The sequence below is a fragment of the Phoca vitulina genome, unplaced genomic scaffold (genome assembly GCF_004348235.1).
Source record: "Phoca vitulina isolate PV1807 unplaced genomic scaffold, GSC_HSeal_1.0 scaffold71, whole genome shotgun sequence".
Classification (NCBI taxonomy): Eukaryota; Metazoa; Chordata; class Mammalia; order Carnivora; family Phocidae; genus Phoca; species Phoca vitulina.
The window spans coordinates 11,467,102-11,489,143 of NW_022589774.1; the positions used below are offsets into that span (position 1 = coordinate 11,467,102).

At 39.1% G+C, this 22,042-nt stretch overlaps 1 protein-coding gene across 1 annotated transcript in view; it reads right to left on the reverse strand.

The window, feature by feature from the left end:
- NIBAN1 (niban apoptosis regulator 1) overlaps window positions 1-22,042 on the reverse strand; it is a 150,113-nt gene that overhangs the window by 81,102 nt on the left and 46,969 nt on the right. Inside the window, exons 2-3 of the mRNA XM_032393194.1 lie at window positions 6,675-6,805; window positions 3,792-3,923 (exon numbers count right to left, since the gene is read on the reverse strand). Coding sequence (XP_032249085.1) covers window positions 3,792-3,923; window positions 6,675-6,805 — 263 coding nt within the window. The remainder of the gene's footprint in view (window positions 1-3,791; window positions 3,924-6,674; window positions 6,806-22,042) is intronic.

Below are 22,042 nucleotides of genomic sequence, written 5' to 3' on the forward strand. Positions count from 1 at the left end.
TCATGACATAAGAACAAATTCTGGCCAGCAGACAAAAAGCTCTGCTGTTTGGAAAATGTAAAAGAGGGGCAGAGAGGGGCGCCTGGGTGGCTCAGTTGGTTAAGTATCTGCCTTTGGCTCAGGCCGTGATCCCAGTGTCCTGGGATGGAGTCCAGCTTCGGCCTCCTTGCTCAGCGGGGAGCCTGCTTCTCCCTCTGCCCACCCCCTGCTTGTGCTCTCGCTCACTGTCTTTCTCTCTCTCTCTCAAATAATTAAATGGAATCTTAAAAAAAAAAAAAAAAGAAGAAGGGCAGAGAATTGCTACTGCTCCAGAGCAGTTTGTGCGGCAGATCCACTCACGAAGACAGACAGATAAGGTAAAATTGAAGTATGTGCCTCTGATGGGAGGGCTTATGTCACGGCAAAATTCTGAGAATAACAGCCTCAACGCAAATTGAGAATTGAAACCAAGAAACTGTATGACCCAAAATCTAGAGTATGCTTTTGGGGAAAACTAAAATAATGTTGACCAGGGTAACAAAATCAGAATAACAATAACACGTTCTCCATCAATAAGATGGCGAGTAAAGAGTCCCAAACAAAACAAATTATTTTCTTTTTAAATTTTTTTGAAGATTTTTTTATTTATTTGAGACAGCGGTACAGAATGGGGCAGAGCAGAGGGAGAGGGAGAAGCAGACTCCCTGCAGAGCAGAGAGCCCGAGGCAGAGCTTGAACCAGGACCCTGGGATCATGACCTGAGCCAAAGGCAGACGATTAAGAGACTGAGCCACCCAGGAGCCCCAAAACAAATCCTTGCATATTTAAGAAGGTTGTTCTCCATTTGTTTGTTTTTTTTTTAAGATTTTTTATTTGAGAGAAAGCATGAAAGAGAGAGAGATCACAAGCAGTGGGGAGGGGTAGAGGGAGAAGAAGACTCCCCGTGGAGCAGGGAGCCTGATGGGGGACTCATCCCAGGACCCCGGAATCATGACCTGAGCCGAAGGCAGGTGCTCAACCAACCAAGCCACCCAGGCGCCCCGGTTGCTTTCCATTTGTAAGAACCCCTACTCAACTGCTTAAGCACATGAGGGACCCAGAGCACAACAGAGAAGAATCTAAAGTTGTGACTTTGAGAAAGTCTAAGAGCAGTTCAGCTCAGACTGAATCGCGTTATTTTTTCTAACAGGCCCCAATCTGGACTTTTATAAACTTTATGTTATTTAATCCTCAAAACAGTGCTATGAGTTATTTTCTCCATTTTATAAATGAGAAAAATGAAGCTCAAAGAACTTGTCAATGGCCCAGCAGTGAGTTGGTGACAAATCTCAGATTCATACCGGGGTCTGTCCAGAAAGTGTACAGGAAGTAGGGCATGATTATTGAATGAGAACGCTTCATTTTTTCCTGCTTAATTACCTTCCAAAACCAGACTCTCAATGAAATAATAGGCAATTTATAGGTACTTAATATATAACTCTTAGGTATAATAAAAAAATGCCCTTCTATAAATTAAAAAAACAGGATATTATTAAAACTTTGAGGAATTATGACAAACCGTATGGGCACTTTTAAAAATTTCCGAGTTTTTAACAGACTAAAGCGCCCCTGGGGTGCTCTGCAGGCACCCCTATAAAATTTCCAAGTTTTTAAAAAAATATGTAGTTATTACCAAATTCAGTGACCATATCTTAACAACCTGAACAAGTTTATTTAAAAATGATGAGCAAAGCAAAGAAAGCAATATAGTCCATAAATTGCAAGTTGAAGGAGCAAGCTTGAGAAAATGAAAAGAAGGAAAAAACACCAAAATCTGATTCAAAGTTAAAAGTTCAGTTAGTGCCAAATGTGGTGAAAACCCTAATAAATCCAAGAGCAAGCTCTATGAGTGTTTCCTCTCAATTAGTTAGTAGTAATCGTACTGTAACGGCTGTACATTGGGCTCTGCCAGTGGTTGGCCATATGCTAAGTGCTTTAATATGTTCATTTATTTAATCCTTACAACAACATGGTCACGAAGGGATGGATCATGCTCACCATTTTACAGATGAGAAAATAGCGGCTCAAGGAGATCTATAACTTATTCAAGGACACATATCTAGTAACTGGCAAAGGTGTGATTCAAAGCCCATTACATTAACCATTATGCTCTACTGCCTCTTCTCAAGCTTCCCTGACAGAACATTGTAATGTGCCATACAAAATATGAGGTGATTTATTTTATTTTAAGATTTTATTTATTTATTTGAGAGAGAGAGAGAGAGTACGAGTGGGAGAAGGAGCAGAGAGAGAGGGAACCCAACGTGTGACTCAATCCCAGGACCCCGGGATCGTGATCTGAGCAGAAGTCAGACGCTTAACCGACTGAGCCACCCAGGCGCCCCTGAGGTGATTTATTATCATTATCATTATTGTATGTAGTGCATTGATAATTTGCTTCTGAGAGCAAATCAAGTGTTGAATAAAGTCCTAAGATACATAAGCAGAGAAGATATTAGCTTAATGAATGTTGAAAAGAATAAGACTACCCAGGAGAGCACTTGAACTTTGCCTGGTAGCCTGTGGAATAAGTTCAAACTGTATTTTATTTCTATTTCCCATCAGAAATGGAAAGGAAGCACATTGACTTGTCAATCTGAAGCCTCTTCCTAATGCTTTAGCATCCGAAGTATTACTCCAAGTATCCATGGAGGTTGTCCTGACTGTTCTTAAACTTGGAGTCAAGAAAGCAGAGTTTTAAACCTGGTACCACCTTCAACTGATAAACATTCACTCCAAAAGGAGCTTGAGGATCTATGTAGACTAAAAATGTGTACAGTGCAAGATCTGGAAGGAACCAGTGGGATCATTCAGCCTGACTCTCTGGTGTAACTGAGGCCCAACCTAAACTTTTGTTTTCCCAATTCACTGCCCAGTATTTTTTCCTTAGACCAAATGACCTCCCCATGTGAGGAGAGAAATGGGAACCAACAAAAACGGAAGTCCTCTCACGTGCTAGGCACTTTATACATGACCTCATTTTCTCCATAGTTTGCAGACATATTATATTAGATAGCCATCTAATGATTTTTTTTTTTAAGATTTTATTTATTTATTTGATAGAGACATAGCGAGAGAGGGAACACAAGCAGGGGGAGTGGGAGAGGGAGAAGCAGGCTTCCCGCAGAGCAGGGAGCCCGATGCGGGGCTTGATCCCAGGACCCTGGGATCATGACCTGAGCCGAAGGCAGACACTTAACGACTGAGCCACCCAGGCGCCCGCCATCTAATGATTTTACAGAAAAATCATATGATAACCAGGAAAAAGTTAAATGAAAAAAATCTGTAAGTAGAATGAAGTCTTGAAATGTTTGAATTTTTAGGAACCCATGTAAATGCAGTCATAGTCTTATTAAGTAACTTCTCAGCCGCTTGTCACATAGGAGGCTTACCAGTAGGAAGACATGGAGACATTGAGCCAAGAGGGAGAGATATGAGGGCAGTGACTGAAAAAGACCTTGAAGCTGAATGATCCTAGGAAGGGCTCCTGCACTGGTCACTTGGTGTAACCTATTTTCACACTCCCTTGCAATTACTCGTTCCAAGTCTATCTTGCCCGCTGGACTGCAAGCATCTGTCTCACCTGCTGTTAGAGGCTCAGAACCTTCTATAACACTTGGCTATCATAGGCATTCAGTAAACATGTTAACTGAAGTAAGTAGCTGCATGAGTGAGTGCTTATTGAAGGAATCAGTCTCAAAGGAGAGGGCATATGAGTCAACCCAGCCAATGTTGAAGAATGTTGCAAGAACCACTACAAACAAACATCATACCTCTTTGTTCTCATAGCTCTCCACAGCAAAATCATTTTTGACCACAATGTACCGCTCCTTCCATTTCTTTATGTCGTCAGCAAACTGTGATAGCTCTGCTTCATACAGAACAATTCCAGGCTCCAATGGCGGCTTTAAAGAAGGTGAATATCATTAATCATGACAACAAAAAATAACATAGCATGCTATTGCTATCACTAAGTCTATCCATGGGAGTTCAAGGAATGTTTTCAGAAACTATCATGTGCTGAGATCCTGGGGAAATTGTGGCTTCCCCCACCTCCCTCCATACTTTCCCTTCCTGCTCCCTCTGACCAAATGCAAATATTTGTCTTATTGATATGTTTTTGACTTTCATTTCCCTCCATTATGCTACAAAAAGAGAAGCGGATGGTTGAAGGGATTGTAGTAATAAAGTTGTGCCTTGTATACATGTCATTTAAGGATCGTTGATAAACTCTGGAAGAGGTAGGTAAGTGTAAGTTGTGGCTGTATACCCCAACACCGTGAATATCCCTGAAAACAGGAGAATTAATAGGCTGCTCCTGTATCCACCATACCTTCAGGTACAGGCTCAAGGGTCAATGTTCAGTGGTCTTCCCAGATCTAAAAGCCCTGGGGACCCAGACTGTAAACCCTTGCCCCATGTGCATGCTCCTCAAAGAGACTGTGTTCACCCTCTGGTTGAAGAACAAGCAGGCTAGCCAGCAAACTGCAGTTCTACCTTTCTACTTAAGTAAAAGTTTGAGGCTTTCTTATTAACCTTGATGACATATGTGCTATAGGGAAGTCTCTGCTAGATTCTTAGTTAGGTCTCCCTTTGGGTTAACTGTGTAAGGAATAACTCCCATCCTGTCTCATGGTAAAATCCCTGTATTATCTCAAAATACAGGAATGGGCCTCCTGTCTTTCACGTGTCACTGAATTTATATCTCTTTTCCCTTTATTAAAAAAAATCAAAGTGCTTTTAGAAACGTATCCCTCCACCTTCAAGCAAAATTTACATGAAGCATACGGAGAAGACAGATACACTAATCTTTTTGAGACTTGGCTAAGGGATGAACTAAATTGCCTTCTGAATTTATTCTGTCCTGACAGATAAAAGAGGCCGTTTCCTATCTTGCCTCATTAACAGGTAAGAGAGGATCTCACTCTTCTCTTTAAATGAGACTGAACCCATGTATAGGCTGAACTTTATAGTTCTATGTGCAGCATTTTTTTTAACCTGGGCCACTCAAATCAACTGATACACTTGTTAAAAATGTGGCCTTACCCTAGACTTACTATATCAGAATCTCTGGAGGTGTGGGCCAAACTGCATTTTTAACAAGCTCCCTACATTGTGAGAATCACTCTTCTATGGGAATGACACCCATGCTGCTAAATCTATTGGTCAACTTAAATTCTAAGCGGTATCTGACCCATTTATCACTCCCTCCTTCTTGTAAGCCCTTCTTTATTTGCCTTCTGGCACATTCCTCTTTCCTGATTTTCTCCTCCTGCAAGGCTATTTCTTATCAATCCATCTCGCTGGATCCTTCTTTTCCTGGTCTCCAAATGTCAACTAATTACCTATTCACTATTTCCACAGGTGTATGTCAAATAAGCATCTCAAACTTACATGGCCAAAAGGGAACACGTGATTCCCATCCACCTCGGACCCTTCCTTCTGAGTAAAAGACAACTCCATGTACTTATTTGCGCAGGCTAAAAACCAAGTAGTCATCCCTGACTTTCTCTCTTCTATAATGTCCTATCCAATGCATCAGCAAGTTCCATCAGCTCTATCTCAAGTCCATTTTGACTTGGACCTTTCCTCACAACTGCTACCATCACCACCCTCATCCAACTTGCCTTCACCCTTCTTCTCTTGCATTGCTACTGTGTCCTCCTCACCCATCTCCAAGTTCCCCTCTTATCCCTCATTATGGTCTATTCACTATGGAGAGGCCAGAGAGAGCACTGAAAATTCCAAGTTACTCTGTATTTGATATCCTCCAATAACTTCTCTTCATATTTACAAATAAAGACCCTTATCACAGTCTACATCTCCTCCATGGTCTGGTCCTTCCCTTTCACTCTGTAGTCATTTATCATCCTTTCTTCCTTGCTCGCGCTGCTCTTAGCACATAGCCTTCCTGATGTGCTTATGACTGCTGTAGGGCCTTTGCACTTACTGTTCCATATCCTGCAGATATTCGCACAGCCTACTCTTATTTCACTCCAGTTCCCGCTCAAATTTCATCTTCACAGAGGGCTTCTCTGATCATTTTCTCTAAAATAAGGCTCCTGCTTTATTTTTCTTTGAGCATTTATTATGACCTGATATCACCTGATACTTGTTTCTTTATTTGTTTACTGCCTCCTACTTTTAAATATATACAGGAAAGCAGAGAATTTGTCTTGATCCCCAATTCTTGGAATAGGGCTTGACACATAGTAGGTGTCAATGAATGAATATGTGTTGAGGTTGTGGGTAATTATTATCATGGAGCAAAGGAGAAAGAATAAGTCAGGGGATTCGAAGAAAAAAATCATATTTGATCAATGACCAAAACAAAAATGCCCATAATATGAGGCACTAAAATTATGACTTTTTTAAAACTGAACTTCACTACAGCAAGTCAAATTTCCTGATATTAAAGCATCATGTGGGAAAAACAATAAAATTGGATCATACTAGTTTTCTTTCTATATGGATTACACCATCAACAAGAAACCATACACTCTAACTTCCAGACAGATAGAGTTTTTTGAACATGAAATGATTTGAGAACAGATTTTTTTAAACTGCCATTTAAATTACTGTTTATTTCAGAAATATGATGAGTTATAAAGCATTCTTCAGTGGGAGAAACTGTCAACCAAATGTCCATAGGTTACCTTGGTCTTCAAAAATTGTGATGTTAAATCTCTTTGCTGTTCTACTTCACTGCGTACATGATTGCAGAAAGCCACGGAGTACTGGCGACTATAGTAGGGACTGAAGTTTTTGATAGTAGCCTCAGTTTTCCCTAGAAAAATATGAAAATTAGAAATTAGAAATGCAGCATCTCTTACAGAATAGACACATATCTACCCCTCTAAGACCACTGTTTCCCAGGGATTTGTTATGAGTTCACATTCCCTGAGAACTTTGTAACATGCCATACGTGCCTTTATCTCTCCCTCTCCCTGACATCATCCTGAGAGACTCTGCTATCCCTAAGGACCATCCATCCAGTAACCGATAGAAATTTTCACATTGCCAAGGCCATAAACTCAGCCATCCTTCTAAATCTTTCTACAACTACCATTCTACCTTACCTGATTCTCCACTTCAACTTGCTCTTCATCCACCTCTACCTCCAGTCACCCAACTCTTACACAATAATCCCAGGGTCCACCATTTCAATTCCACACACACAATATTCTGTTTTTCTTAAGACCCCTGAGACTCCACCTCATCTTGCTGACCCACAGCCCTGGATAAAATCAACAAACTATTTCTTCTAGTTCTGCCCCCTGTGTTTCTGGGTAAATTTTTTGTGTGACTCAAAGCCTTATACAATTACTATGAGGTAGAGGGAAAAGCTTTGGTTTGAGAGTCTAGAGACCTGAGCTGTGGTCCCAATTCCAGGGAGGCAGAAACCAGCTGGATGACCTCAGTTGAGTCCTTCATTCTCTCCGGGCTCCAGTGTCCCTAACTATAAAGGAAGGTGCTCACTAGTCCATACTTTTCTTGGAAACTATATGACACTGAAGTATAAACATGAGTATAGCTGCCTTCCAATAGTGACCAGCAACTGCATTATGATCTCTTAGCACCAAAAGAAAATAAAGCTTAGGATCAATCACGGTGGGGAAGGGGGCAGTTGGAGGACTCAAGATGGAAGAAGAGGGAGAGTCAGGCACTAGGAATATTCTTGAGCTTTTCCAACCTGTGCTTAGCTTTAGAGTGTAGGGAAGTTGCAAAGGAGGGAAAGGAGAAAAAGAAATTGGGGAGGAAGGGCAAAGGAATATTCTGAGACAGATTAGAAATCCTCACAACCTTTCAAGGACTTGCTACAAAGTAGAGAAATAAACACAGGTCCCACTGACTGTGCTTACAAACTGTTAGTCCTTGGAATAAGATGTTATCTTGAGAAAAAATAAACCTGATATGATATTCCAGAATATTTTTAAATACTTTCATGTGAACTTGGCATAATTTTTGTTTTCAAATTTGATATAGTCACAGAGAAATACTAAAATATAACATACCGGCAAGATTTGTTTAGAGCTATTATGCATGTAAAATTTCAAAAATAAGTGAAGAGTTCTAACCCCATAGATTGAGATATTCAATATGAGAACCTTGAATTCATAGCATTCAAAGACCCATAGTGTATGAGTAATCCCTTTATATGAAGAATCCCACTTTAGCTCAGGCATTTAAATCCCATACTATGTATGAGGTAAAAGCGAATTCTTGCTTATTCCCTCAACAAAATGACATTTTTGGGTCATATTTATGGGCTTTAATAACTATTACTTGAAAGGTGCTTTGAGACCCATTAATAATAGGTTCTGTAGAAATGCAAATAAAAGCTCCTATAATTTGAATCAGGTATGCTTTTGCTTGCTCTGTGAGTCCATGGTATGACTATTAATCAGTATTTGCATAATACTTTAATATACTCAGGCTTTATAATTATCTAATTGGTTAATATTTTTATTAGCTTTTATATAATACATAAATAAAATTCTAGATCCTTGTCTATAATTTTCTTACATAGGAGTAGGATATCTTTAAGAATTCCCACAATAAGAATGAGTCTCACATCACCAAAACATATAAACAATTAACAAAATTTGCCCTTTGGGACCAAGTGACCACTATTTTGTCTAACAGAAGAGCAGCCTGCTAATTTATGATACTAATTTTTGCACTCCTGCAAGCATTTGGATTTAAATGAAAGAAGGTGGATGCCATTTTATGATGAGCTCTACAAACCTTTGAAACTTGATTTCCTGCCACATCACAAAGCCTCACCCAAGGATGCCCTGTTTCTACAGAGGTGTTACAATGCCACCACTCCCTTCCAGTGTATGAGAAAAATGCTTCTGTGATTTGAGTATCAACACATCTTCCACCAGGCAGCATTTATAAAAAAGGGATTGCAGCTTCCTTTGGTAATTAACCTAATGACTGGTTCAAAATGTGAATGAAACAGCTAACAATATCAGAAGTTCTAGGGGGAAAAGAACCTAAAGCGATTCTCAAAAGGTATCTAGATTTTATTATTATTATTTTTTAAGATTTTATTTATTTATTCATGAGAGACAGAGAGAGAGGCAGAGGCAGAGGGAGAAGCAGGCTCCCCGTGGAGCAGGGAGCCCGATGCGGGACTCGATCCCAGGACCCTGGGATCATGACCTGAGCCGAAGGCAGACGCTTAACCGACTGAGCCACCCAGGCGTCCCTGGGTATCTAGATTTTAGATTAAGCCTATCTAAACCCAAATATAGGAACACCAAAGTACAGATCTTGACATTTAGAGAAAAGCCTAGTGTTGGGGCAAAATACACTTTGGTTAGGAAGATGGACTCTGGAGTCAGAAAGACTTGGGTTTGAATGCCATCTCTGCTACTTACCAGCAGTGGGACCTTATGCAAGTTAATTCCCCTCATATAAAATGAAGACAAAAGGAGCATTCTCATAGTGTTATTGTAGTTATTCATGAAATAATGCAGTAAACTGCTCAGCACAGTAGCTGGCACATAGAAAGTGCTCAATAATCAATAGTAATTAAATCAATGATGATAATGGTGATGAGCACCCAAGCCAACCGCCAGGGGAAGGTCCTGAAGCTGAACTAAGGAATCAGGGAGAAGATAAAAGCAGGCTCTCTTGTGTAACTCTTCAGCTGGGGCCATCCTGCCCAGCTGCACACCGAACAGCCATCCCACTCATTGCAGGTTCTAAACAAACATAACCGACATTTTCACAGACGTTTCAGGAACACTTACCAGCACATACAGGACCCTCGGTACATATCTAAATGAAAACCAACTAAATAAAATATTGGTATTAAGGAACCAGAGTGAAAAGCATGAGTTAGTTACTGTGTTACATTGAGCCTCTCTCTCCCTGAGCCTCAATTTTCTCATGTAAAATGGGTAAATTGCCCATTTTCACTGGTTTTGTGAGGATTAAGTGAGATATTCTGTAGGTAAAAAAGTGCCTAGAGTAGTGCCTGACACTAGTTGCTCAATAAATTTTGACTGTTATTACTAGTATTTAATATTCCACTATGAAAATATTCCAATAAGTGGATCAGCCCACAGACACCACATAAAATAACCTCAGCCAAAAGCAGCTTGTTTTCCAGTTTTCAAGATTCTTGAGTATTGAACTGCCTTCATCCGCCCCCCGCCCCCGCAACCCCTGCTGCGATTTAGTATCACATTCCTTTTCCTAAATTGTAAAACAGAGCACTTTTTTTCACTAAAAAGAGGCTAATCAATAATAAAAAGATTAGAACCAATGGAGGCTTCTTCCACATTTTCTGCACAGGTATATTTCTTATAATTGCAGCCTGTGCAGGGCATTGTGTTGGTACAACTAACTCAACCAAGCTACTCATAACACGCTTCGGGCTAATCAGTACCAAAGCTGAAAGAACACTCTTCAACAGCTCTGTCTATGACACTTAGGTTCAGTGTGATTTTGTAAAAGTCAGAAAAGCATCATCTGGCCCCCTTAAAGCCGTTTGAATTCGTACAGCCTGAAAAACTCAACACTGTCCTTTGATTCCTTCTCCTTTGTGCTCATAGTCAATCATCAGCAATCATCAGATCTTGTCCCTTCTCTTCCTACAATATTTCTTGACCCATCCCCTTGGCCCCATCCCAACTAGCACACCTTCAACACTGTAAAAGTCTCTTAATCTGCCCTCAGTATCACAGCGGGGACATAAACAAACAAACAACAACAAAAGTTCCAGCTCTCAGCTCTAAAAGAGGAACAAAAAAAGTCAAAACCAGAGCGGGAGGTGGGGAATGCCAGTGCCGATACACAGATCCTGGGGGGGGGGGGGGGGGGGGCATGGGAAATAAGCCAAAGCTTGGTCAGTATGGCAGAGGCAGGTCCTGGGGATTGGCCAGAGTGAGTCCCGGGCTGATGGAGCAGAACATGAGAGGCTGAGCCCAAGCTGGCCACTATGGCCTCACTCACCAGAAAGGAGCACAAGTTACCAAGGCCCAGATGTTAGAGTGGGGAATCGTCCGTGAGAACCAGGTCTTGCCCTTAACGCTCCCAGGGAACTCTTGAAAACCTCATGGTCATGGAGCTACAGTCCTCTGGTTCCTGGCCTGACAAGTTTCATTTGACAGGTTGCTACAAGATCATGTCACTACCTTCATAAAAACCTTAAACAGTTTCCCCGTTGCCCAGAGTAGTAACCACTTAACCCAGCGCCAAAGGCCCTGTGATCTGGCCCTGATTGTCCTGATTTCCTACCTCTCCTACTCAAACTAAATCTCCTTGCCCCCTGTACATGCTCATGCCTTCACCCCTCCTTTCTCCCCCTAAATGCCCTGCCAGCCACTTTCAGATCCTTCAAGCCCAGATGGTGATTCCATCCGAAAAAGAAGTTGGTTCTCCCCAACAATCTCACCTTCTTTTGTGTTCTTCCAAAACTGTGGTCCACTTTGCTACAGCTGATTAAATATACCTTATCTCTTCTCCAAGGGTATACTGTATTTATGTACTCGGCAAATATTTGTTGAATGAATGAAAGAACGGCTGAGTAAATATTTAAGAGTAAAGCCAAGTACAACGCATCATAATCTTGAAACCCATGCCAATGTCCCCAGAAAGGAGAAACGCACAGTTCTCAGCTCGAATATTTTTTTTGAGATTTATTTATTTTTTAATTTTTTTTTAGAAAGAGAGAGAGAGTGTGAGTGAGTGGGGGGGAGGGGCAGAAGGACAGAATTTTCAAGAAGACTCTCTGTGAGCGCAGAGCCCGATTATACTCGCCTTGATCTCACGACCCCACGACCCATGAGATCATGACCTGAGCCAAAAACCAAGAGTCAGATGCTTAACTGACTGAGCCACCCAGGCGCCCCTCAACTATTTATTATTAAAAATATACACTCTCAAAGCTCAACTCATTCATTTTTTTAAAAAATCAGACTTACTGATTAATTCCTTTTAAGCTTTTATATGAATTTTGTCCATGAAATTATATGTGGGGAATTATTTACAAACAAAAGCCTTCCTTAGTTTATTTGTTTTTCTTGACCAATGTGCAATCATGGGAAGTATATGAAGTCTTACATGCAGTAAAACTTACATGAAGTCTGAAAAACCTAAAAGATTTGTGTATTTTTTTATCCTAGAAGTTTCTTTGTTAACCTTCCAGTTCTGTAGTAATTCAACTCCAATCTAGTCTTTATCATTAGTTTTCTTTCTTGAAAGATACTGTTTATAGTGGATTATTCCTAGTTTTCCCATCATTCGTAGCATCAATATAACTATAATATATTCTAAAGTCTTCTCTGAAATACACAGATTCCTCCCTCTTCAAATACTTTTAGAAAAATAACTCATAAGTACAGAAAGATATAAAAAATCCAAACATATTTTTGCTATATTTCCTTCTAAACTTTTTTATAAAAAATTTTTAAATAGTTGAGAATATTATATTTTGTATCCAGTTTTATTTATATAACATTTCATCGTTTTTTCCTATACTACCCCCCAAAATCACTATTTTCAAATGTTGCATTTTTATTGTTACTATGAAAAAGAAAAATACAAAAAAAATGTTTTAAAGATTTATTTGTGAGAGAGAGAGAACAAATGGGGGTGGGAGGCAGAGGGAGAGGGAGAAGCAAACTCCCCACTGAGCAGGGAGCCCGACACAAGGCTTGATCCCAGGGCTTCATGATCATGAACTGAGCGGAGGGCAGATGCTTGACTGACTGAGCCACCCAGGTGACCCAAATACAAAATTTTTTAAAAAATGGATTTATTTTAACAAAGTGGCTATTTCCCCAAAACTGATCCAAATCCACACATGAGAAGAGGATTAAGTAAACCTTTGACACATTTTCTTAAAAACTGTTGAGGTTTCTGGTGAAGATTAATTTGGAGGAACAAGAGAAGTAGCTCTAAAAAATAAAATATTTAATATTTATAAAATAGAGTATAATATCCACTATTGTTTATTTTCCCCAGAGTTTCTCAAATTATAAAAGTTTAAAAGTCCTGATGAATTACAACATCAGCTTTAGTCTCAGGCTTCTGAGCATCATCACTTTGCACCTTAGGGTGGAAAATTCAGAAATCCCAATTCACAATACAAAGGTGCAAAAATCTAATTACACAGAATAATGCCCAAGGACTCTCTTTTCTAGTAAATGCCTTAGAGAATGGGGATAAATTGGATTCTCCATAATTGAACTAAATAGTGTGTGTGTGTGTGTGTGTGTGTGTGTGTGTTTAAGCACATTTATTATTGGTGCTTGAGTGATAAGTTTTTGAACAGATTCTATAGGAAAAGTCAGAAATTCTTCAAGGGGAGCCTTAATCCCATCAACTCCGTGAAGCTTACCTAGCAGAAACTCTACTTTGTGCTAAAAACTAGAGACATATAAACCACTTATGTTCTCTGTGATTTACTTCAGACATTAATCCACAGAAGAGAAACAAAACAAACACTCACAAGAGCTTATATTAAATATTTCAAAGGCATGCCAGGACCCTCTCTAGATTGAGAAAGCATCTGGATAGAAAACAGACAAGCTTAGGGATAAACAAAGAACGGTTTCCTTGTTTCCAAAATGCACACTCACAGAGATCCAAAACTCTGAGTTGGGCTTGCAATATAACTTGTCCTTGGACTGTTAAAGACCTTCAATCTTTTACAATCCCTGTTCTAAAAGCAGGCCCCGTATCTTTACCATGGCCACAAAGCTTGGCCTGTTAAGGACATTCAGTGAATCCCCATGTACTTACAGATGCTCCATAAGGGGCCAGACACCAACTCCAGTAGGTGAACAGTGTGAAAAATCATAAATGAAAACCTAACTGAAATGGAGTCAGGACATTCCACAGGGGGAGCTCTCATGCCCTACCATTCTTCCTCAATTGTAAATCCAACAGGAAGAGATGGACCTTGGTTGTTGGTGAATAGCCTTCACTCTCCCAGCAGGAGGAAGAAAGGCTTTCCTGCCCTTGCAATAGCCAGCCAATGAGGGAAAGTCACAACTCAGCCAATGAAAAACCACTATACTTTGAACTCCCAGTTTACTCCAATGGACTTTTTGTTTATAACAGTCTTCCCAACTTCCCCTTTTCCTCTGTAAAAGAGCATTCCTCTCCTTTGTTCCGTGTGGATTTGCTGTAGCTTGCTTGTCCCAGGTTGTAATTCTCTGTTATTCCTGAATAAACCCATCTTTTGCTATAGAATAAAGGGTGGTTTTAAGGTTAACACCAGAAACAAAAACAATGTTTTCTACAATTGACCACAGCACTGAAATAAATTAAGGTGCTCACCTGCACTAGGCATTTAGTAGAAAATACCTTCACAAGTTAATAGAAGAGAAATGAAGGAGACACTAAGGGAAAAAAACACTACCATATTATATGTTGCAATTCCCATTACCTTATTCTATGGAAAAATTAAAAACCCCTGTTGTCAGCTATTCCAGAGATCAGCTTTCTAGAACTGTAAGATCTTAAGTCTGCCCTCCTTTTTTTTTAGAGGAAAAAACTATAATAGTATTGTTGGAAGATATATATATGCCCATATTTTTATGTACACATTTTTCTTTAGCCATAATTAGGCGGAAGCTAACTTTAAATTTCTTCTATTTCATTTGGAAAAAGTGCTTGGAAATTTTCAAGATTATTTTGCCATTACCTCACAGCATGCCTCCAATTTTCCCATGACACATCTGATGAGAATAAATCCTGTTTATTTTGCCACTTCTCTAAGCTGTCTAATGTCCCCAAAGGAAGCTGCAGATTGGCTGTCTTTTTCTTCATAAAAACGAGAGGAAAGTGTGTGAAAGAGAAAATTAAACCAATCTGACACAGCTACTTTTTCAGAAAGCATCACAAGAACTATGCATTCAGAAGGAATCATGGCTGCCCATTAGACAAACTTTTTCGGTTTTGAAGAAAATATATAACTGAAATTCAGAAAGAAAGAAAGAAAGAATGAGGTTTCCTTTGCTGTTTTAGAGTCTAACTATAGTTATTAAAATTTTCTGCGCATATTTTATCAGAGGCTCTCAGATTATTCCAGAATCCTGAAAATACTCTTTGCTTTCAGATTGCAACCATGTAAATGAACACAATATGTACATAAAAGAAGTCAGGCTAGACTTAAAATAAACCAGGCAACAAGCCTAGGAATTTTACTAAGTGATTTCCCTTCCAACACAATAGGTCCTGGTGTCTTTTTCAGGTTTCTCTTTTATTTTCCTAATGATATTCCTTCTTTTTTCTTCATTCTACTTTTCTTTTCCCCACACAGAAGTATATTTGTTTGAAATGCTTGCTATTACAGTTTCTACTTCTCTCTCAAGAATCTATGCTATTGGTGTAAAAAAAGAAAAAGTGCATTTTTAGAGAACTGTGTTTGGAGCCCAGATATGCTTTGTTTTGTTAGTCTGGGGATATGGGTAACAATAAGTAGGAATGACTTGGCTAGGAAAATGAAAGATGATAATGTTAGGCTTGGGAGGGTCCAGAAGAACTTCATAAACTAGTCAACATTTCTGTAGGCCAGCTAACTTTTTGAAACTATTTACAAGGCCAGATAAAGTACTCATTAGTGAAAATTATTTTAACATGCTCTAACTTATCCTCACAAGAATTTAAGAACTGCCAAAATGGTTCTAATTCCTGTCCACTTGATTCGGTCAGGCACTGTGTCCTCAGAATACAGTTTTCTGATAACAACCCAAATATCTCCAATAATAAAGTTGAATCTAGCAGAGTCTAAAATACAGCTCATCACATAGTACTATTTTGGTTTTTTGACAGTCTAATGGTTGCCAGTCAGTAGAACAGTTAATGACTAAATTAAAATATTTTTTTTTTAAGATTTTACTTATTTATTTATTTTTGAGAGAGCAAGAGCATGAATGAGGGGAAAGGCAGAGGGATAAGCAGACTCCCTACTGAGCACTGAGCCCGATGCTCTGGGATCATGACCTGAGCCAAAGGCAGACGCTTAATGCACTGAGCCACCCAGCTGCCCACAGATTAAAATATTCTTGAGTAATGTACATTAGTGAAAAATTATTCAAAGCTGTTATATGCGATACTCTAAAAAAGGAGCCAGAAAAAGACCCACCAAACCTTCTAATACTGCTGTTTAGATAGTATCAAGCTCTATGGAACCACCATTTTTTTCTATGGAAATTGCTCTTCTATAAAGTAAGTTCACACAGTACTTAATAAATGTGCTGAAACCTCATAAGTTTGGCTTTGCTTGGAGTCTGAGCCTCACAGGTGAGATTCATTTACTCTAAACTAGTCATTATATGCACCAAGGAAATTAAATATGAAGGAGAGCTATAAATAACCGGGACTGCCTTCCATAATAACCCTAAGAAAGCAACTTGAGTTCATTTGGATGGTAGCACAGACATGCCAATGCCAATCACATTGCAACTTCCATATATTGATGAAAAGGTCAAAGTTACACACCTCTAGAGCTGAATGGGATCATAATAATAAATTCCATGTCCTCCTATGTTCAGATCAAGAAATTAACTAGCCCATGGTCATAAAACTAGTTAGTAATAGAACATCAATGAAAAAATTTTAAAAAATCAGTGTCAGTGTTTTTAGCAGAGTTTTCTCTCTATGAATACTACATTAATTTTTATGGAAGAATTCAACCACTTCTTTTTTTATTAATGGAGGAACATAAGTAAAAACTGTATTGTCAAGAAGTCTTGTGAAACGATCTTAAATTTGGGTAAAAAGATGTTATGGTCAATTTTACATGTCAACTTTACTGGGCTATGGGGTGCCCAGATATTCTGAATGCATCAGTGAGGGTGTTTCTGGATGAGGTTAGTATCTGAATACGTAAATTAAATAATGAAGACTGACCTCCCCAGTGTGGGTGGGCCTCATCCAATCAGTTGAAGGCCTGAATAAAACAAAAAGGTTGAGTAAGAGGGAATTTCCTTCTTCCCGACTTCCTTGAGCTGGGACATTGGTCTTTTCTAGTCTTTCGACTTGAACTGAAACATTGGCTCTTCCTGGGTCTCTAGCCTGCTGACTTTCAGAGTGGAACTATGCCATCAGCTCTTCTGGGTCTCCAGCTTGCTGACCTCAGATCTTGGGACTTGTCAGCCTCCCTAATTGCATAAGCCAATTCCTTATTTTGTTTTTATTTTATTTTATTTTACTTTTTTATTTTATTTTATTTATCCAATTCCTTATTTTAAAAAATCTCTCTCTCTCTCTTTCTCCTGTTGGTTCTGTTTCTCTGGAGAATCCTGACAATACAGATATAACCAATCAAAATTCATTATTGAGTCCCAACACAATTATCAATTTATTTGATTTAATCTATACATATTAAGCAGTTGGGTCAGTAACAAATTAAAAGCAATGCAAATGTCTAGTGCTTCAATGTAATGAATTCTAAATTTATCAGTAGAACCAGCATGCCAATGTCTTTCAGAACACATTCTGAAATTCATGGAATCTGTATTTAAAACATTCCATTAAGTGATTTATGAAGGACAGTAAAAACATTTGGCTCAGCTTCATCCTAATTGGCAGAAGTTGCCAGCAAGAAGGCAGAGACCCAGCAAAGCTCTGGGCACAGGGGAAGCAAGCTGACCTTGTCTGAGTACCCCTTAACCTTATTCAGGTGTTCCAATTAAGTAGCATCCCTGTCTCAATTAAAGCTACAGTCTTTGCTGGCTAATATCATAAGGCTCCCTGGGAAATTCACTAATTAAGTAGATTCTCTTATTTACTGATTAAGAATGTGTTTTGTACCAAATCAAGGTTAAAAGGAACTTCTATGGACCAGGCCCATTATCCACATGATATTTGAAATGTCTTCAACAAAGTTTTTCTGCTCTCTTCTCTGTATCCTACTTTGTATGAGTCAAGAGATGAGATGTATTGAATGATATACCGCTAATAACAAGGGTTTTGTCTATGTCTGTGTTTTCTTTAATAATGAACTGTTTCAGACACATGGAATGGTAAGGTGCATAACATATATTCCCACTGTTGAGCTAAACAAAGTCTTTACATTATGCCATATTTGCTCAAAAATTTTTTAAACAAAACACTACAGCTACATTTGTAGCTCCCTCGACCCTGTCCCACAACATTACTAGGCACCACTATACTCAAAGTGATATTTATTCCTGTAAGTCATCTTGGATTCTTCCAACATATGTATGTATCCATATATAACCAATAGCATTGATATGCACATTTTCTAACTTAATTCTACCTGTCATTCTGCAGCTTGCTTATGGCAGATAGATAGATCTCATATATCATGTATATATATGATATTTATTTCCAGTTTATTCATTTTAACTGGTATCCATACTTCTAACACATACTACAATTTATTTATCTCCTTGTTGATGGGCCTCTCACTTGTTTCCTCTCTTTTTGCTCTTATAATCAAGGCTGATGTGAACATATATGGTGCAGAGATGGGAGAGTTTCTCCAGAGTGTGTGTCTAGAATACTGGGGCAAAGTGTGAACATCTTCATCTGCACTTGACATTACCAAATTTCTCGCCCAAGGAGCTGTGTCATTCACATCCCACCAGCAGAGTATGAGAGTTTCCTTCCTCCCACATCCTTAGAAACTCTAGGAATTGTCCTACTTACACATTTTCGTCTATGTTGATGAATGAAAAATGGTGCCTTAATTTACATTTATCAGATTACTAGTGATTTGAGCATCTTTCCACATATTTATTGGCCATTCAGGTTTCTTATTTTGTGAATTCATATCCTCTCCCCATATGTCTCCTTCTTACTGACAAGTAGGCATTATTTGTCAATTTTAGGTATGAATCCTCAGATATAAACATTTCACTTGTATTTTCCCAATCTGTGGCTTGTCTTTTCCCTTGGATTATAGTGTTGAACAACAGTTTTAAAGTTTAATGGAATCAGATGTAACTATCCTATTCTCTCTGGTTTTTGTTTTTAATGTCTGGTTTAGGAAATCCTTCCTTACTATTTTCTTTATAAGGATGTTCTCCCACATTTTCTTTTAAAATGACTTTAGGGGGCACCTGGGTGGCTCAGTCAGTTAAACTTCTGACTCTTAATTTCAGCTCAAGTCTTGATCTCAGGGTCGTGAGATCAAGCCTCTTGTCAGGCCCCGCGCTGAGTGTAGAGCCTGCTTAAGATTCTAAGATTCTCTCTCTCCCCCTCCCTCTCTCTCTGCCCCTCCCCACCTGCTCTCTCTCTCTCTAAAAGAAATAAAATAAAAATAAAAGGACTTTAGCATAAGGCTTTTTACAAACTGGATTAATCTGTTGTGTAGATTATGATTTAGAAATCCATACTTTACCATACAGATAATTATTTCAATGCTATTTATTGCATAGTCCACGTTTCTCCCAACATGTGCCCATTTCTGATATATTCCAAGTTTCCATATTTGAATGAGTTGCTTTTGAGCTCTCTAGTCTATTCCATTGGCCTATTGTCTATCCCTGTGCTCTTAGTACTATATTGTCTTGATTATTATAGTGTTACAAGAATTTCTGATCTCAAGACTATAAACTCTTCCCACTTGGTTCTTCTTCAAATTGTCTTAGATATCTCTAGCCAAGGCTCTCCCATATGAACCTAGGCTGAATTATGTCAAGTCCCATAGGAAAACAGTGTCAGGATTTTGATTGGAAAAACAGTGAATTTGTGATTAGCATGAGGCTTATAGCTTTATGATATATTCTTTCCATCTAAGATTGCTGCTAGCCCATACGGAACTTATGTGCAAACTAGGAAAAGCTACTCTTCCTCAGCCCCGATGCAGCCAGCCTCACATTAGTGGAAAATGCAGCACAGGCCGCATTTTAGCCTCTGTTTGCCCCTCCTTAGTTAGGAGCCTTATGCTATGAGTATCCTGAACAATTGTAGACAGCAGCCCTGTTCTCGTTCATTAGCATGGCCTCTCTCTTCATTCATTCAAGTCTTCTTTAATGCTCTTTGATAACATTTTGTCATTTTTATTCATGAAGATTTTTGCACATATTTGTTAGATTTATTCCTAAATCCCAATTTCATATGGATTTGTCTTGCTCTTAAGAATGGCATCTTTTTTCTTGTCCATTTTCTAATTGCTTATTACTAGCTCTTAACTTTTGTATGTTTGTCTTATGCCCCAAAACTTAAAAAAAAACCAAAACTCTGTAAATTAATTTATCTTTAAATTATCTTGGATTTTCCATGTACTCAATCATATCTTCTGCAACAAAGTTTAAAATTCCTCATTCACACTTCACACACAATTGACATTCTAGAGTTTATTAAGTCCCCACATGAAGGCACATTTTGAAACTATGTGGGAATTAAATCAGATGGGTCATTTCAGTTTAGAAAAAGGTTTTAGGTTCCTAGTCAACAGATCTGGAAAATATATTGATAGAGTATATTGATTTTGTTTGCCATTTTTGCCCCCAACTATAATTAGTCCATTATAAAAATAAAAAAAATCAAGACTTGTGTTTCATTAAGGAGTCATTAAATTAGTGTGGTTCAGCTTGAATTCTGTATATTTTATCAAAAGTCTTCCTTCTAGGGCACCTGGGTGGCTCAGTAAGTTAAGTGTCTGCCTTTGGCTCAGGTCGTGATCTTGGGGTCCTGGGATCGAGTCCCACATCGGGCTTCCTCCTCAGTGGGGAACCTGCTTCTCCCTCTCCCTGTGCCCCTCCCCCTGCTTGTGCTCTCTCTCTCTCTCTCTCTCTCAAATAAATCTTTAAAAAAAAAAGTCTTCCTTTTAAAACAAATTGTGTAGCCACTATAATGTATTCTTTTTTAAAATTAAGAGATCTAGAAAAATAGAAAATTCCATTCCCTACCTCAGACCCACTGAATCAAATGGACCCAAGACAGGCTGGAAATCCTGTATTCTCTATATGTTGTTCCAGTTGATTCTTATGATCAGAACAGTTTGGTATTTAATAGCATTCCTGCAGGCGTTCCAGTAGTGCAGAAGACATAACGAAGCTGTGTGCTTGGCTCCACTACAAACAAGTGTGCTCCATCCAGCCTGAGCTGGACCCAACACTATTCAGCAAGCCCTTTCTCATCCTGGGTGACTGCCTCGTCTACTCACCCCAGCAGCTGTTCTGGGGTGTCCTCAGGCTCCCTTCCCCACTCCCCCTTTACTCCTGGAAGACTTCCTCTTTCCAGAAAACAAAGTCTCAAGTTCATCTCCTCATCCACTATACTTTCCTCTTCCCTGCCTCTCTCAAAAGGAAGACATCCCAATCTTCTTCCTCTAAATACTTACCCCATCAATTATGCCCCTTTTTTTGGACTGTCATTATCTTTCTTTTCACTTCCTTTTCCCCTCCAAGCCCAAACATGTACTCAAGTTCTGAAGGAAAACAAAACAAAACAAAACAAAACAAATTCATCTACCTCTCAGGCAACTGCCCTCTTTTTATTTTCCCTTCACCATCAAACCTCTTGAACAGTATCCCAAACCCACTGTTCCCAGATTAATCACCTCCTATTTGGTTTTTAATCAGCCACTTTTCCCCTTGAAACACAATCCCACTGCACGGACTATACACGCTGATGACTCCCACATGCATGTTTGCCATCCCATCCTCTCCTACACTCTGTCATATATTTCCTACTGTCTCCCGCTAAATAACTCCACAGCTCACTGAAAGTGCATTTCTCAGCCTTGACTCCTGAGAGCCTAGAAAGGTCAGTAACAGGTACATGGTATGCTTTGATAAATATTTGTTGGATTGATATTGTAATATTAGTAATGTTAGTTCTATACTGAATAGTATAGCATTTTCCCTACCCATCTTCTCAACCTCTGCCCACCACAGGACTAAGGGGAAAACAAATGGAAAATTAGTTTGCCAAACAAATGGAACATTTATACCAACATTTAAACCTGTTAGGGGACACCTGGGTGGTTCAGTCGGTTAAGCGTCTGCCTTCAGCTCAGGTCATGATCCCAGAGTCCTGAGATCGAGCCTCATCGGGCTCCCTGTTCAGCGGGAAGCCT